This window comes from Monodon monoceros, unplaced genomic scaffold (assembly GCF_005190385.1).
Source record: "Monodon monoceros isolate NGI ecotype Baffin Bay Population unplaced genomic scaffold, NGI_Narwhal_1 Super_Scaffold_18, whole genome shotgun sequence".
NCBI lineage: Eukaryota > Metazoa > Chordata > Mammalia > Artiodactyla > Monodontidae > Monodon > Monodon monoceros.
This window is the reverse complement of record NW_021703774.1, coordinates 75,872,151-75,890,224: the sequence shown is the minus strand read 5'-3', so window position 1 is coordinate 75,890,224 and position 18,074 is coordinate 75,872,151. Positions and strand designations below refer to the sequence as shown.

Below are 18,074 nucleotides of genomic sequence, written 5' to 3'. Positions count from 1 at the left end.
AGCTTCCACCAAAGTCATACATGACACACACATGGCAGTCGTAAGACTTTGGATAGATCACAAAAAAAACTTTTTTTTTTTTTTACAACAAAACAACTTTACTAGCCTTATGGGGACACCAGAGCAGCTTCCTTCTCCCTGGTGAGCTAGGCATTCTGTAAGAAGCAGGGGAAGAAAATGACCACAGAATGCAGTCAAAGCAACCCACCTCTAGCACTATCAAAGAATAAACAAACAAACAAAAACAAAACAAAAAGCCCTTGGCTTCCCTAGATTCACTCTGCAGTGATTCCAAAACTTCCCTAGTGTAAGAATTACCCGGCTATTTCTTAAATATACAAATTCCCAGACACTATTCCATACTCACTGGATCAGAATCTCCAGGAGAAGACCCCAGGTATTCCTATTATAAGAGAGGTTAGGGAAACACTGCTCAACAAATGCTTCCCTCCCACAAGTGCCCCTCTGGGCAGGGAAGTATAAAACACATAGGGCTAAGGTGATTAACCCAAACAATCATCCCAGACAGGATCATCTTCATGCTCCTCACTGAGTTTAACTCCTTCTACGGAGGGGTGGGTGTCAGTTCAGTAAAGGGTACCTTTGGATCCCTGTCACCCACAAAGGGCTCAGGACTCTTTGAGACAAATGCCTGAGAAGAATGCCAATGGGGGCAAGTCATAAGGAGGCAGATTACAGCTGGATATAAAAAGATCTTTCTAAGAATTACAGCTGTCCAAATCTAGACTCACCTGCCTCCGAAGGCAGGGAGCTGTCTATCACAAAATGTGTTCAAGGAGAAAAAAGGCAGGCTACATCTTAACCAGGATGTTGTAAGAGGATCAGAACCAGCACGGGGAAGATAGGACTAGGTGAACTTTTCAAAGTTCCTCCCAATACATAAGTCAATAAAGAGGAAAATTTCAGCTACCCGTTAATTAATAAAAAGAGATAGCATAAAAGTCTGTAGGTGGGGTCAGCCTTCAACTGATCTTTTCTCTTCAAAGGAGAAAGGAGCATAAGGACACACCCCTCTCTTCCAGAATGTCCCAAAGCTGGGGAGGACAGAGCAGGAGTCACAGGTGCTCTAACCAGGACCTGCTGCCCAGCTGACTCTGACTCTCAGAGAAGGGATGTGTGTGATATGGTCCCTGCCCTCAAGGAACAAATCTCATTTTGGAGATAGCTCACACTCTATGATTCTCTCAAAAATTTATTTATCATGTCTCACTGTTAGAGTTGCTTGTCAGTGGTGGTGGTTTTCAAGGGAACGCTCTTGGTGGGAAAAAACAAATACACTTAACGTAAATATTCTCTCAGTCTAGTACAAGTTTGCAATATCCAGCTCAGGATGAAAAAAAACTCAAAATAATCATCTAAACAAACTTAGTTAATTCTAAGTTTGGGATTGACATGTACACACTGCTATATTTAAAACAGATAACCCACAAGGGCCTACTGTATAGCACAGGGAACTCAGCTCAATATTCTGTAATAATCTAAATGGGAAAAGAATCTGAAAAAGAAAGGATACTTGGATGGGTATAACTGAATCACTTTGCTGTACACCTGCAACTAACACATCATTGTTAATCAACTACACTCCAATGTAAAATAAAAAAAAATTTTCTTAATTCTAATTTTAAAAACACTATATTCCAAGAGTCCCCAAAATGTCCAAATTACAGTAAGGTGTGGCAACTCTGGACAAAATAATAGAAATTGCTCTCACAGTAATATAGTAATACAGGAAGCAGTAGAAGCAACTCAAGTGAGAGGCTGGGGGTGAATGCCAGCACCTTTGAGGTTAAATTCCAAAGTAAAAGTGACCTTTATGAAGGTCAGAAGTGATCAGAAAAAAAAAAAAGAGAGAAGAAACTACACACACACACACACACACACACACACACAAAGAGGGAAATTCAAAATGGCAAGTTTAAATAAAACATCTGGGGAAGGGAGAAATTTGGTTTTTCCCCCAAATGTAAGGTAAACAATAACTCTTGCAAATACTGTCTTTTAAAAAACTGACTTGAAGTACCACAGGAGTCCAGAATAAGAAAATGACTAAAAGTAATTGTTCAATTAAACAAATATTTATTGAGTGCCAATTAGATGCCAAGGCACCATACTAGGTACAAGGGGGGGCATTAGAATAAACACAACTGAAAAGACACAATTCTTTTCCTCAAGAGGCACACATTAACAATAAGCACTTGAGGAAGTTCTAAGTATTTTTGTGTACATGAGCTCATTTGTACAAGAGATGGAAGTGGTGTGGAAAATGGACGAGGCACTAGACTGAGGACCAGAAGAGAGAAATTCTAATCTCGACTCTAGTCTTGGCTCAGTGATTATGAACAAAGTGCCCGAGCAAACGGTGGACCAAAGCAGTGCCCCTCCAGCAACAGCACGAGACTAATTAATAACTGACCTGGAGGAGAATTCTGGTCTTCTGGCTTCTAGTCCAGTGATCTGCCCCAAATATAATGCATATGGTAGGCCGATAAGAAAGAAAAGTAGAGGAAAAGAAAACCCTTTGGTTTCAAGTCATTTGCAGAGAAAGGAGAGAAGAGAGAAGGAGAATAAGGAAAGGGTGGAAGTAAAATAAAAGGTTCAAGTTGCGGCATCCAGGCAGAGACGTCAAGAAAAGAAGCACTTAAATAAGCACTGTACACACAGTATAATGTAAAATCTCGGATTATATTCTCATGCAAACCATTGCTTAGAATTTTTCGCTCTAAAACCGTTAAGGACCAATAGACAAACTGTCCAAAAATGATACATATGAATGAAGCTTGAAGAAAAAGAGAGAAGAAAGGGAGGAGGCAGTTTATAATAATATCCTGCAAATATATGAAGCCCTTCTAAAGAGACAATGTGGACCCACTGTGCCCAGATGAACAAGAAGAAACAGTATTATACTCTATAGCTTTTATGCTGGCAATTTTAAAAACCTTTGGGAGTCAGAAGGGTTAAATACTGGAATGGCTGACTAAGGTTCAGTCCATTCCGGAAATTATTAAAATTAAAAAGGAAAGACCCCATATGCACACCTGAAGGCAGAATAATGAAATATCATTGAGTTCCAACCAAGTTGCTGTAACAGAATCACCTGTAAACCTTGAAAAATACAGAATCTCAGATCTACTGTACCAAAAGCACCCCAGCTGATTTTGATGCAGCCAGGATGTGGAGCTTTGTTCTACTGCCGTGGACAGGGTAAGGAGGGTAAGGAGGAAGGAAGGAGGGTAAGGAGGAAGACCACTAGGAATGGCATCCGAGAGTGGGAACTAGATCAATGCAAATTTTGTGGGCAAAATAGAATTTCTGCGGGTGTGATATTTTTAAAATGTATTGTAAGGCTGGTCTGAAGCATCCAAGCATATCCCACCGAACTTAAACATTTTCTAAGGCTCCTGAAGCCAGCAACTATAGTTCAGGTGAACCGAAAGTTACTCCTCTATGCTATAAGAAGCCCACAGAAGAGGCGGTAGAGTGGGAATGGCACAGGGAGATGCCAAAAAGATGTGGCAAGTATTTTTTAGAATCAAAAAATCAGGAAAAAGAGAAGAGAGACTAAAAAAAAAAAAAAAAAAAAAATCACTCTCCTTCATCCCTCCTCCCCAACAAGAAATAATAACAATACAGAGAGAACAAGAAGAAAAAGGAAAACAGTTTTAGGGTAAGTTTTATCTCCATCTGAAGGAAAAAACAATTGGTGATTTTTTTAAAAGAGAAGAATTCAACTGAGAAATCATCTAGCAGGCAGCAAAACCAGGGAGTCACTTCCCATTGCAAAGCAAAAGAAAACAAGGAGCAAGGGGTGGTCTTGATAGCTGTTTAGACAATCAGACAGATGGGTTGACAGCTCCTTGCCTTAGGAACTCAGCGATGTTTAAATTAACAATTGGCCACTAGCCAAACACAGGAACACTCAAAAGTTTGGAAGGGTGTGTTATAATTGGTACCTTGGCAAAACACAATGATAATAAATTGAGAAGATTCAAGCAGCTTTCGCTGCTAGACTCTGAAAAGATTCAAGATTTGTACCAATAAACAGGTTTTTTAATCTCTTCTATTTTTGTGTAGTTTAGCATCTGAAGAACACCTAAAAATCAAAATACCTAAATCCTATCCTTTGAGCTAACACTAACACTTGACTTGTCCACCTAAAAGCTAGCTAGTAAGAGCAATAACTCATCAGTGCAGAAGTATAGGTCCTAGAATGAGAGAAACCTTGTGTGTCAGAGTAATCCTATTTCTGACATCAGTCTCATCATTAAACACTTAATTTAGCAAATCGCTTTGCAAACATATTTATTATTCCCTCCAACTCTCTAAAGTAAGTGATCTCTTTGGTTCTCTTCCATAGATAAGACAACAGACCATGAAGATTAAATTATTTACTAAAACAAGCTAATGGTAGACCAAGGATTATAACCCTGGACTATCCCATTGTTTATACTCCTCTCTATCCTAAATTTACACTTATACTAGAACTTTCACTCAAAGAAAAAGGAAAGGCAAAAATACTATCATATGTGTTTTGTTAAACGCTTCTGAAACAAGAGCTTTGGTTCATCATCACACAGCATCCTAGCCCACTTCTGAAATTCTGAGGGACCCAGAAGTGTATGGAATTTGAATTTTCCAAGAAGGATCTGTTTGGTGTTGAACAACCCAGCACTGTGATAAATAACCTTGATGTCTTTTAAACATCTGTGATTGGCATGTCGACTGTCTGTTAACAATGAACAAAAAACAAAGTTTTCTGAAGCTCATCTTCATAACTTTCTCTTTGCAAAGAGACATAGATCACGTACTAGTCTTCTTGGTAAGGGTAAAAAATCTTCCTTCAGATTAGGCTAGGAAAAGAAGGGGCCCCTTTCGGTTCAACAAACATGCACAAGCCACCATCCCACTGGAACCAGAGAGTTCAAAAAAAAATAAAACACAGCCCTGCCCTGAAAGGACTTTCTGAATACCTTTTGACTGCCATGGGTTTAATATACATTCTCTTAATTAATCCTATTAGCTGGGTAATTTCATTCCCATTTTATTGGTGACTTCATACAACAGAGCTGGATTTGAACCCAGGATTAAAGAGCAGAGCTCCAAAGCCCAAGCTCTTTCCACTAAACAGTCTGAAGAAATCTGCAATCTAAGAGTGTGGGTGGGATGGGTAAGATATGATTCGATTTCCTTTCCTTGATCCAACCGTGTTCAGAAAGACTGTTGCAAATATCCAACCATAAAGAAGCTTTCGAAGGCACCACTTTGAATTAACGTATCCACTGTTCCTCACCCGCCCCCGCCCCACCTCCAACCATGCCAAAAGAACAGCAAAAGCTGCTGCCAGGTTGGAGGAGTTGGTGATCGTCACACCACATTCCTGGGGCTGGACACAGACTCTGAAACAGCGCCCGAGCTCTGCGCCTCGGAAAGAATAACAGCAGTGGAGATTTTTAAATCATGTGGCTCAGCAAGCAGCCACACCAGTTTTCCTACTGCTCCTGCCTCCACCTTTCAAAGACTCGAACAAAACTTTACACCGGATTCATGGTGACCGTGGATTCAGAGTGTCAGAACTCAGGCGCGCCGCAGAACCCTGTCCCCATCCAAACCAAACCCACCCACTCAGACTGTGGGCCTGCTCTTAGCAAAGCTAAGTCTGGCTGTGAAGGTGTAAGCCGTTGGCCTTGGAGGCCCTGCCCCCGCTCCCTCCACGCCAGGATCTGGCATTCCTCCGCTCAGCCCATCTGCGCTCCGCGGCCGGCGATGGCTGTCCCGGGCAGCCCGCCCTTGGCTCTCCCTCGACCCCAGGAAACGCGGAGCAAAGTGGGCAAAACTGCCCAACTCCCCGAACTCAAGTGCTCCAGAAAGGGAGTTTCTGAGACTTGCTGCCCGCCTCCGGCCGAGGAGGCGTGCGTGCGGCCACCGGCAGAGGGGAGCAGGAGGCGGCGAGGAGCGCGGGGGAGGGGGCGCGCCCAGGGAGGGGGGCGATGATGTCCAAACTTTAGGAACTAAGTGGCCTCACTCCACGCCGACGGCGAGCCCGGCCTTCTCGCAGAGTGGAGGACTGAAGGGTGGGAAGGGTCGCCCCAGGTGGCCGGCCGGGCCGGGCCGGAGGGGCACGGAACGGGGCGCAGGGGACAGCACCCCACGCCCCGATACTCACCAAGCGCGGGGGTCGCGCGGCACAGCCACAGTGCCAGCAGCGCCCACAGCGGAGCGGGGCGCAGGGCGGGCATCTTCTCGGTCGCCTCCTCCTCCGCCGCCGCCGCCTGGGCAGATCCACATGGGGAGGGGGTCCCGAAAGAGGAGCCCCCACTTTTTCCTCCTCTCCCCCTGCTTCTGCCGCTCACGGCCTAGCGCTGCGCCCCGAAGCTCGGGCTTCCGTGCCTCCACTCCCTGCACCCCAAGTCCGCCGCTCCTGGGCCGCCGCCTCAGCCACCGCCCGAAGTTTGGCTGAAACTTTCTTGGGTGTGCAGCGAAGCAACCTCGTGTGTCCTTCCGCCTCGGCCTCCTCCTCCCACCGCAAACCCCGCCCCGCTGTCGCCGCGGCCAGGCCCCGCCGCCTTCAGCACCCAGGGGTTTCCCGCAGGAAGAAGCGCCGGCCCGGGCTGCGCGCGGAGGGATCTACTATGAGTCTTCAGACACCCCTTCCAGCCTCGCCAACCCGCGTCGGATCCCGACGCGCCTTAACTCGATCGGCGCTGGAGCGTCTCTCGGGGCCCGACCTCAGCCGACGGGGTGGGTGTTAGGACCCTGAACTTGAATCACTAGGGTTGTCGAGATCCTGAACTTGCCGGAGCGACAGACATCATCCAGTGAGATAGGTTTCGCCCACACACCCCCACACATCCATCCACACACTCCCGGGCCAGCAAGAGGAATGCGGTAGAAAGGGACCAGTGCTGTCAAAGAAGGTAACGGGCCAAGACGCCAAAGTCCATTTAAAATGAACAGAGCCATAAACTGGGGTTGCACCCTTCATTCATTCATTCATGCAGTCAGTCAGTCAGTCAGTCAGTCATTTAGCAAATATTTCTTAGGCGCCTTACTTTGCGTAGCGGTGTGCCCGGCACAATGGACTGTTACTAAAGACGCATGCTGCACAAGATAGTTTTGAGGACTGAGACATTGCTGCTGCGGGCTGCAGGATTCAGGGAAGGCTTTCATGAAGGAGCTGGGATGAGAGCAGGATCTTGAAAGGTTAGTAAAATTGGCATAGGACAAGGAGATCAGCTAAGGATATCCCATTGTAAGATGTTGATAATAGCTAAAAATCAGAAACAACCTAAATGCCCACCCATAGAGGAATGGATGAATAATGTATGGTATATTTGTAAAATGAAACACAATACAGCAATTGAAAAGACTGTATTCATATATGTCAATAGAGATAAGTCTTAAAAATAAAAAGATAGTAAAAAAAACTAATTTCAGAAGGAACTATAAAGTATACCATTTCTGTATATTTAAATGTTTTCCAAACAATACTATATATTATTTATGAATACATAATACACAGTATATGGTAGAAGACTATAACCAGAATAATGGTTACTTCCTCGGCAGGAGAGTGGGGAATGTGATCAGGTATGGGTACAAGTGGGCTTGCTATTTGTAAGAAAAGAGCTGAAATAATCAAAAAGTTTGTGTGAGCATAACATTCCAGGGGAAGGCCATCATTAAAAGCAAATAAGATAAGGAAGTCAGTAGATGAGTTCTGGCACTATTAGCAACGACCCACCAGAGTCAAGGCGGGAAAGGAGGTTGGCAGAAGAGTATGCAGGACCTTGAATGACAAGCAGGGGATGGGGGGTACAGTTATCTCTCAGGTCATAGAAAACCACTGAAGGTTTTTGAACAGGAGTGAGACTTGATGGAAAGGAAAGTTGCTCTGATAATCCTCTGCAAAATTGATTGTCAGGAGCAAAAGGTGAACCAGAGTCCAAGGACCAGTCAGGAGCTTGTGAGACAGTCCAGGCATGGGGCGATGAAGGCCTGCAGTAATGAGGTAAATTCCAGAATGGAAAGGAGGGAATGGATCTGAGACAATCTTGAAGAAAAAAAAAGGGGGGTGGGAGGTAGGAGGTGGGAGGGGAGGCAAACCTATGTGACTAGTTGGATGTGGGAGTTTATGATCCTATTGGGAAGGGGAATCCTACCCACAGAGCCTCTCCCTGGCTCCTGCAGGATAAAATCCAAACTTCTACAAATGGTAAACATAAGGCCTTTACTTCATTGGGCTCCAGATCTTGTCCTCTCTGCCCGCACTGTGAACTTTACACAATAACAGTATTGAATGACTTGAGACTCCCCTGAACATATCGTCTTGCTTCAGTCTCTGCACCTTCTGTCCCCTGATTTGGAATGACTCTTGTAGTCCCCTTCCCTCTTCCTCTTGGTGAACTTCTAATCACTCATCCTTCAGTCCTGAGAAGGCTCTACGGAGACTGTAACGAATTTCCATCCCTCACTGACAGTCCCTCCACTGTACTGCTTCTTTATCTTACACTGTTATCTATTTTTTCACACAGGACCGTTTGTATTTCTATCTTCTCAACCAGATTAAGAGGGCCGTACGGGCAAGGACCATGGCCTTATTCATTCCCAGTATCTATCACATAAGAACTAGAATGTAAAACAACACCAAACAAGTGCAAGTCAGTATGATCATAGGCCTATGATTTTCCAAACTGGATTTTAATAAGCACTTTTTAATAGAGAAGCAAGTACTATTATTGAAAGTAGTCAGCTTGGGATGCTAAAAACTCTTTTCAAAAATAACATAATTAGTCAAAATAGTTTTGGAATTTCCCTTGTACAAATATGTTCAGAAAAAAGATGATTAAATTACTTTTTAGGTGTTGACCCGTGGGGTTACCAGCTTGATCATTCACCTTACTCACTGAATAGAGTTCATAATGACTTGGCTGTATACAAATTTTTGAAATCACCTGCAAAGATTTGATTTGTCATTATTAATAGAGCCAGAAGAATGTAAAAGTAATCACCCCCAAAGAGCAGCTCCAGAAATGACTGTAGCTGCAACATTATTAAAATATGTATGTGATTTCTCAAGGTGACTGTCTCAAGGAAAGCAATTACTTTGTTCACATGCAAGTTTTGTTGGATTTGTTATTAAGTTACATTTATGGCGTACATCCCCATAAGGACAAAAGTAATAAAGAATAAATGTCATGAATGGAAGTCAGGGAAGGCTATGACGGAAGAGGTATTTGAAGGGACGTGTTTTGAAGGAAGTTATGCATTATAAATTCGTAAAAATGAACAAAAAGGGAGCTGAAAATCAAGGGAAGAAATTGGAATCAGCAAAGACTGAGAGATGAGAGCAAGTAAGTCCAACCCATCAACTGGCATTCTGGTGAATATTTACCATGGTCCAGATCCTGTATGAGGAGTTGAGGGATAAAGAAAGAGAGAGAGAAGTAACAGACAATTAATATCCAGTGCAACAAGTAGAATGTTCACAGCTGAACATTCACAGCTGAGGGACTGTGTGTCATGTCCCAGCCCAGGGGTGGTCAGGGAAGTCTTCCTGGAAGACCTCAACATCTGGACTAAGAATTGGAGGACCAGAAGATTAATGAGGTAAAGAAGAGGTGATTTCGCATGGTTAGAGGTCTAAGCTGTCTCAAGCACAGGGAATGAGTGTAGAGGCAGGTGAACAATAGAGAGGAGAGATTGTTCCCTACAGTGGGAAGATAAGAAGTTAGGCAGGGGCTGTGGGCGTGCAGAAAAGATAGGCATTGGCTCCTAGACTCGTAACTGCTTAGGTGAGAGAGGAATGGTAGACCAAGGAGTCAGCAATGACCTTAGTATCTTGAGGTATTATGAGCTATTCCCGTATACAGGAAATACAGAAGGAAAAGGAGGCTTGGTGGAACAGATAAGCAGGCAAAGGAGCAGTGTAGCTGAAGTGGAAAAACTGTGTTTAGCAGGAGCAACTTGGGCTGTTGACTGCTTTAAGGAGAGCTGGGCAGAGCCGGACTGATCAGCAGGATGGAATTGCACTGAAATATGCTTTCTACTATGGGTCTCTTCCATAGTAGAAGGTAGAAATTTAGCTAAACCTAAATTCCACTGCGTGCATTTAGATGACTGTTTCCCTGATTCCTATCAGAAGCCGGGGGTCTAGTGGTGGTGTCTCAAAACATGAGTAGCATCTGAGGACATAAGATGCCAGGATGTACCTGGCGATGTCAACCCAAAACGTATTCAGCAGTTTAATTACTCAACTAGATTGGGGGATGGCCTTCCCCAAGAACAGTACTTCCAGTCAAAGCAAATTCTAGTGTATAGGAGAAATTGGCAGGAAAACATTCAGGTGATCCTATAACTAAGCAGAGCTATTGCTATTCCTTAAAGTTCTATAGCTTGACTGATATAAAGGAAAGTGAGATCCCACAAACTTTCATCCGGGGGAAAAAAATCAGTCTCCAAGACCAAATTAAAATCTATAGTAGTAGATTAAAATCTATAGTAGTATATATAGTATACTATACTATATAGTATATAGTATAATGTATAGTAGTATATAGTAAAATCATTAGTAGTAGAAAAACATGAATAAAAGCCACCGCTAGGACTTCCCTGGTGGCACAGTGGTTGAGAATCTGCCTGCTAATGCAGGGGACACGGGTTCGAGCCCTGGTCTGGGAGGATCCCACATACCGCGGAGCAACTAGGCCCGTGAGCCACAACTACTGAGCCTGCGCGTCTGGAGCCTGTGCTCCGCAACAAGAGAGTCCGTGATAGTGAGAGGCCCACGCACCGCGATGAAGAGTGGCCCCCGCTTGCCACAACTAGAGAAAGCCCTCGCACAGAAACGAAGACCCAACACAGCAAAAATAAATTAATTAATTAATTAGCTCCTACCCCCAACATCTAAAAAAAAAAAAAAAAAAGCCACCACTAGTTTTGGTTTTGTCAAAACTAAAAATATACATATATGTCTTTACTAATTATAACTCACACATAAAATTGCCTCCCAAGACAAATGCAGAATTAGGCACTTACTTGTTCTCATGTCTATTCTCTCAAACCCAAAAAGCTGAAAAAACCCTCAGTAGCAGAGATCCTGTGTTGTCTATTTTGCCCCAGTTGTAGCACAGTAGTTAGTGCACATAAGTACTCAACAATACATGTTTTAAATAAATGTGGAATGAGGAGCATATATATCTATATGAATTGGCGAGAGGTGCAATATTAACAGAAAGTTTAGGTGTTTTGGAAAATCCAGTGCTAAATCAGCTAAACACTATATATGTTGAAGAAGAGATTCTGGAGTTCTTATCAAGCATAAGTTGATGTATCAATGCACTTCATAGCTTGACATATAAAGCTACTCCATACATCTCACCATATAACCCAGGGATGCGTAATGAAATGTTTGTGGAACAGGAATTAAAAGGAAGATTTCTTGGGCTTCCCTGGTGGCGCAGTGGTTGAGAGTCCACCTGCCGATGCAAGGGGACGCGTGTTCGTGCCCTGGTCCGGGAGGATCCCACATGCCGCGGAGCGGCTGGGCCCGTGAGCCATGGCCGCTGAGCCTGTGCGTCCGGAGCCTGTGCTCTGCAAGGCCACAACAGTGAGAGGCCTGCGTACAGCAAAAAAAAAAAAAAAAAAAAAAGATTTCTTTGCAAAATAATGCCTTGCATTTGTGCAGTACTTTAGGCTTTCCAAAACACTTTAAAGTGTATTATCTCATTTGATCCTCAAAGCAGTTGTGGGGAATAGCCAAGCCAGTCATTATTATCCCCATTTCACAGATGAAGAAACTGAGATAGAGCATGCGTCTTGCCTAAGGTTAAATAAGTAATTGGTGAGAGAGCTGAGACAAAACCCCACTATTTCTGATTTCTTATTCAGTCACATTCCACTGTCCCTTCCTGCAACACTGTGAAGCATATCCAAGATGATATTTAGTGCAGGGACCTCTGGGCAGAGGTCTGGGCACAGCTTCTCATCACTTCCATTTCGGTACAGGACAAGCTGACCCACTTGTAACTAGGAAACCTAAGCAAGCGAATGGATTCTTTTATTTAAAAGCATTTTTTGAGAGCCTACCTCTTGCAAAGCATGTCCTTGACTCTGTGGCAGTACAGACAGGAATCAGACCCAGCCACTGTTCTCCAGAGATCACAGTGCAGTGTGGGAGGCCAACATACAAACAGCATAACTACAACAGTGATAAAGCACAGGACTATGGGAAAGTAGAGAGCACTGTGATTAATTTTAAGGCCACTTTCATTTCGCCCTGTCTCCAGCCAGCAATATATAAATGACCTGAGGTGGCCTATACAACTGGAGTGTAAGCAGTATAAACACAAGAACCATTTCTTATTCATATTTATAATCCCACAGTAGTTAGTTCTATGTCTTGCATGGAATAAGTGTCCAATAAAGACACATTCTGAGAGGTCTGCAAGTTCAGCCAAACAGAGGACAAGTTCCAGAAGGCAGGAGTTAATCTCAAGATTCAAACTAGCTCTGAGAATTAGGAGCCAGTCAGACCCTTCAACTGAACATAGACCCAAATGAGTAATATAAGAAATCTTAATGTGAGCTTCTTGGCATATGTTTGCCCCTTTAGGAATGTGATTATCTCAATTTAATTGATGTCAAGGAGAGGAAAATTTAAGATTGTCCTTTTATAATTAAATCTTTTTCATATGCATGCGCTCTGTATACTATATGGCAATGTCACCTATTAAACTTAACTAGGAATCCAAAATTCTCTGCTATCCATGAGATAAGCAGGAAAGTTAGTATAGGAATGCTCACTTTAGTACTACCTGACTTAACATTTTCTTTTAAGTATTTTATGCTTCAATTCCTAAGTGGGTGTATACTTTTTATACATAATGATGTAAAAGAGAATTGACCTGTATGTACCAGGATGTCACCCCAACTCAAGAGCAGCATAAATCCACAACTGTGTAATTATCGAACCACAATATTCTTGGATGAGTTGCAGCATTTCAGTCACTAAAATGGTTATGTAACTCCAGATATTTGTAAAGTGTTAAGGTTTTTGTTCTCAGAAAGTATTCAGTTGTTTCCACCCAACATTCTTATTTTCTTCCCTCACAATTAGCCAAGAAATTCTTGAGCAGTGAGGTCCAGGCGTACAGAAAGTTTCCACCTTAAAGTTTGGCAAAATGTTTAAACTATCTGAGTGCAGATCACATCTAAGTCCACTTATGTGGAATTCAAAATAGTTAGCTAAGTGTGAGGACGGGGGCATCGAGAGTAAGCAAAAGAAATCCCACTTTTAAAAGTAAGAATAAAAATAAAACTTCTAAAGTAATTCATCAGAAGATAATTAATGGGTGGCAACAGGTATTTACAATGGAAGTGTACATGGCCTTAACAATGGGGTTTGCTCTGAAGACATTCTAATTAAAAAGGGAAAGAGTAATTTTGTAGGAAAGTACAAATCAGTGGTGTGTATGCATGCTAATGTGTACAGAGACAGAGGTGGTAATTGCTGGGCTCAGAGCAGGTATCTGTTGCTGAAGATAATGACCTTGTAAATATACCAATAGAGTTTCCAACAAAGCTGAGAGTATATCATTATTATTTGCCAATGTGGACAGGAATGTGAACTTGGAATTTAGCAGGTGAGTCTGCTGGATACCAACTTGTTTTTGTTTTTAATTATTCTGATTTCTGTTGAGAACTGTATAAGATGAATACTTGTTCTCTTGCTCAGACCAAAGACCTGGTCATTTTTCTTTCAAACCGTTGACTCCCTCCCTCGTATCACACTTCCTGAAAGTCTAAGCGAGAAAAGAAGAACAGATGCTAGCAAGACAGAGGATGTTCCCCCCGTTACGATCTACATCTGAGTCCAGAAAAGTACACCTCATCGCTGAGAAGAGCCCTGTGGACAGTTCACATCTCCATTGGTTTCTTTTGCAAGATACAGTTACCTCAAAAGAGCCTTCCTTAATTGAACTCTTATGGTCTGGAATACCTGCCTGTCTACTGATGACTGTCATTTAAGAGTATTTACTCAAGACAATGGTTAGGGGTATAGATATATTTGTAGGTAAGTGAAGGAGTGGATAGGGTGAACACAGACTGATTTCAGTAAACTCCAAGTGCTGAGATCAGTAGACAAACTTCAAGTTTTGAAAAGGCCAACTTGGAACATGCAAAATATAGTATAGTTCCTTGCTCATCCACCACTTGGGGTTTTGAGAAGAAAAGGGAAGTAAGAAGAGTTGAAGACAAGAAAAACAGAAGAGTGGGAGAGGAAGGTGAAAGGGTGCTCTGGAGTAATATGCACCTGTTTAGAAGTGGGGAAGTAGCATGAACACTAGCAAAAAGAAGAACCAATGTGGAGTTCCTCCTTGCACAGCTCCTTCTTCCCTCCTAAAGGCTTGGGGTGAACCCACAGCACTTTTCTAGAGGTAAAAGAGAACCTCACTCAGGACACCTCCCTGAATTCCCTCCAAATAACTCAGAGTGCCCCTACTCTAAATCAGTTCCCTCCATCATAAATATTTATGGGTAATAATAACAACAATCATTAATAATGCTAATGGCAGTTAACTTTTATGGACAGCTTACTGTGTGTCAGGCGCTGTATCAAGCACTTTACCCACTTCATTGTTTATAATGCTCCAGCCAGGTTATGAGTAGCTATTGGTATTCCCACCGTTGCAGAGAAAGTGGAGCCTGAGAAGTTGCCGAGGATCACACACCTGCTAAGCAGTGGCACAGCCCAGGTAGCTGACCACCTCCAGTGGCACACAGTTGACCTCTGCATGGTATATATGCCTGCCCACAGGCCTCTGCCTGAGAGATCCAATCCCATCCATTGTTCAGACCATCCACTTGAGCACCGTATAAGCTGCGCTCTTGTAATTTGTTTTAAGCCTGGTCTCCCAAACTTTTTGTGAGACAGGGCTTGATCACATACTTCCTTCGTGCTCCCCTACAGCATGAGGCCCAAAATCAGGCTTGTCAGCCTCCAACCCTGGGACATCTCGAGGACTTCATTTCCCTGCTTCTGCCCCCGAGATAAGAGAAGGTCAGACAATTCTGCCGGTTGGTTCTACACTACAATTTTTTATTCTGAAATACTGCCTTCTATGTGTACCTAATGAAAGAAAATGCCAGTAGAGAAAGAACCAATTCTATTTATTGCCGTATCGTTGTTTAAATTATAAACAATATATATGTATATATATTATATATATATATTTTTTTAATATATATATATATTTAAAAATTAAAGGAAAATCACCTATAATACCACCACTGATAGCATTTTGGTATATCTTATTCAGTTGTTCCTTCATATGCACATTTCAAATAGTTATAATCAATCCTGCTTTCTCAGCTAATTCACATAGCATAAATCTTGTCCTGTGTTGCTACATAGGCTACAATAGTTATCATATGTAAAGTAACATGGTTATTGTCTGCAGTATATTACAGCATTGATGACATAGAGAGCTAGAATGCTTTCTACGTAGGTGTCGGGATCTGTAGCCAGAGTTGTCCATCCTATTGCAGAAACAGCCTCTGCAGACAATCCACCTATACTGCTTCCATTGCCAAAGCCAGTGGGGTGAATGGGTGGGCCCTTCAGCAGCTGAAATGAATCAGCCCCAAAGAATCCCCTGCTGCTGCTCTCTAACCTCAGTCCTTCCCCCCTAGCCCCTTACCACACCTCCATAGCTTTTACAAACCTTTCCCACTGTCCTCTAGCCTCTTTCTGTTCCCTGTTTCCTTCCCAGCAAAAGGCCTTACTTCCCACTTCACTTAAAGACATCTCCTAGCTCAAACATCACCTCCCCTGTAACCTTCCCTAGTCCTCCCCATTTCTATACTGGCAGGCCATCTAAAAACTCCCCAACCTCTCTCCCTTCAACCTCACAGCTTATCTCTTGTGCACCCACCTTTACTTCCTTTTCTTGTATCTCAGAGAAAGGCCTTTCCTCCATTCCAATGCTAATATCCTTCTGCACTAGCCATTGATTTCATCCCCTTCTGCTTTTTCCAAAACCATGTTGCCATTCGTTATCCATCTGCCTCCACTGTCATTCTCATTCATCTCTCCTCTCTGCTGGCTTAATCCTCTCAACCAACAATTTTCTTCAGCCTTAGCTCACACTTGCACAAGTACTTTCTATGGTAGGCTCAGGCACATGTCTCTTTCCTTGCACTTTCCAACCTCTTCAAAGAGTAGTTTGTCCCTTTTGTTCTTACTTCTTCAACCCACGACAACTTCCTCTCCCTACATTTGTTGAGCATCTACTGTGAAAACAATGGGGAAATAGAGATGAACAAGGCAGTCCCTACTCCTGAGGGGCTTCCAGCTAGTGGGGAAGACAGATAGTAAAGCAAACAACACAATATAATAAAACAAGTCGCATAATAGTAATATGTGCAAAAAAGTATCTGTAGAAAGGCTGCCTGGGGAATATTGGAAAGACTTCTGAAGGAGGTGACACTTGAGTTAAGCCTTGCAGAATGAATTCCATATCACCAGGTAGACACTATATATGTACATATATTGCATTGGGGAGAGCACACAACTGACAGAAGAAACAGCTTATGCAGAGGGCGGAGAAACCATAAGATTAACAATTCTTTAGGGAATAGCAGACAGCTCAGTTATTGGAAGGATAGGGTTCCTAGTAAGGAATGCTTAGAGAAGAGAAGGAGAAAGATTTGTTTAGGCCACTGGTTCTCAAGCTCTCGCGTGTTCCGAATCACCCAGAGGGCCTTTGAAAACAAATTTCTGGACTCCAGCTCCAGAGTTTTAGGGTGGGGGCTGGGTGGGGCTGGGCAATTTGCTAGTCCAGCAAGTTCCAAGGTGATATTGATGTGTTTGGTCTGGAGACCACACTTTGAAAACCCTTGGCTTAGTAACCTGGCTTCTGCTTGAATTGTTCCAGTGAAATTACTTTTAGACGTCACCAGAGACCTTCAACTGCCAAATCCAGTGAACTCCTTCTCAGTCTCATTCTCCTTGACCATTTTGCAGCACTTGACACAATTGATTTCTTAATTGGTCTCCCAGCTTCCAGTCCCACCTTCTTTCAGTCTATTCACTACACTGATGCCCACAGGACTATCCAAAATACAAGTAAAATCTTATCACTCTGGGGCTTCCCTGGTGGCGCAGTGGTTGAGAGTCCGCCTGCCGATGCAGGGGACACGGGTTTGTGCCCCGGTCCGGAAGATCCCACATGCCGCAGAGCGGCTGGGCCCGTGAGCCATGGCCGCTGAGCCTGCGCGTCCGGAGCCTGTGCTCCGCAACGGGAGAGGCCACAACAGTGAGAGGCCCGCGTACCGAAAAAAAAATCTTATCACTCTGTACTTAAAACCCACCAGTGGCTCCCCATTCATTGTGGTTAGAGCCCAAACTCCACAGGCTGGAACAGAAAACCCTGGCGTTCTGGCTATACTTACCTCCTCTCCTGCTGTTACCCCATATGGTACAGCCCATATTCCAGGTACATCAACCTACCAGCCAGTTCCCAGACATGCTGTGGGCCCATGTACTCCTCACATCTGCTCCTGCACTTTCCTTTGCCTGACATGCCCTTCCTCCCTCCCCTCGTCCACCCCATCTTCCCCTTGACCTGTGGAATCCTAGCTCAAGGACTAGCTCAAATGTCATCTCCTCTGTGAAGTGTTCTTCAGCTTTGTTGCACCTTTCCCCAAGCCCCTCTGCAGTTGCTTTCCGTGTATTATACATACCACTTACCAGTTAGTTGACTATATGACTACTACATTGGGACCTACTTGAGTGCACAGTCTGAGTCTATCTTACTATTTTGTCATTCCCATAGACGATGTTCGATGTAGATGTGTTGTGTTGTGTGAATAAATGCTGGTTACGTAGTACTCACTGAATAAATAGTGACTGGGGTAGACACCCACTGCCTGCCCGCTGGAACCCAGCAGTAGGCAGGCAGACAAATAGGAGGAGTACAAGGACATACAGAGAAATTCTGTTAATGAGCAAGAGTCAGATGTGCGAATTCACAGCCACCTGACTCCCTGACCGGGAG

The 18,074-nt window shown here is 43.5% G+C and overlaps 1 protein-coding gene across 2 annotated transcripts in view; it reads right to left on the bottom strand.

Moving 5' to 3' along the window:
* The window catches only part of NOTCH2 (notch receptor 2), a 206,412-nt gene that overhangs the window by 171,364 nt on the left and 16,974 nt on the right, over positions 1-18,074 (bottom strand). The window contains exon 1 of one of the 2 annotated variants that reach the window (XM_029229051.1): positions 6,182-6,932. The exons of the other annotated variant lie outside the window; for it this stretch is intronic. Coding sequence (XP_029084884.1) covers positions 6,182-6,254 — 73 coding nt within the window. The 5' untranslated portion in view covers positions 6,255-6,932. Of the gene's footprint in view, positions 1-6,181; positions 6,933-18,074 lie in introns of those variants that run through there. 2 annotated transcript variants of the gene reach the window in all.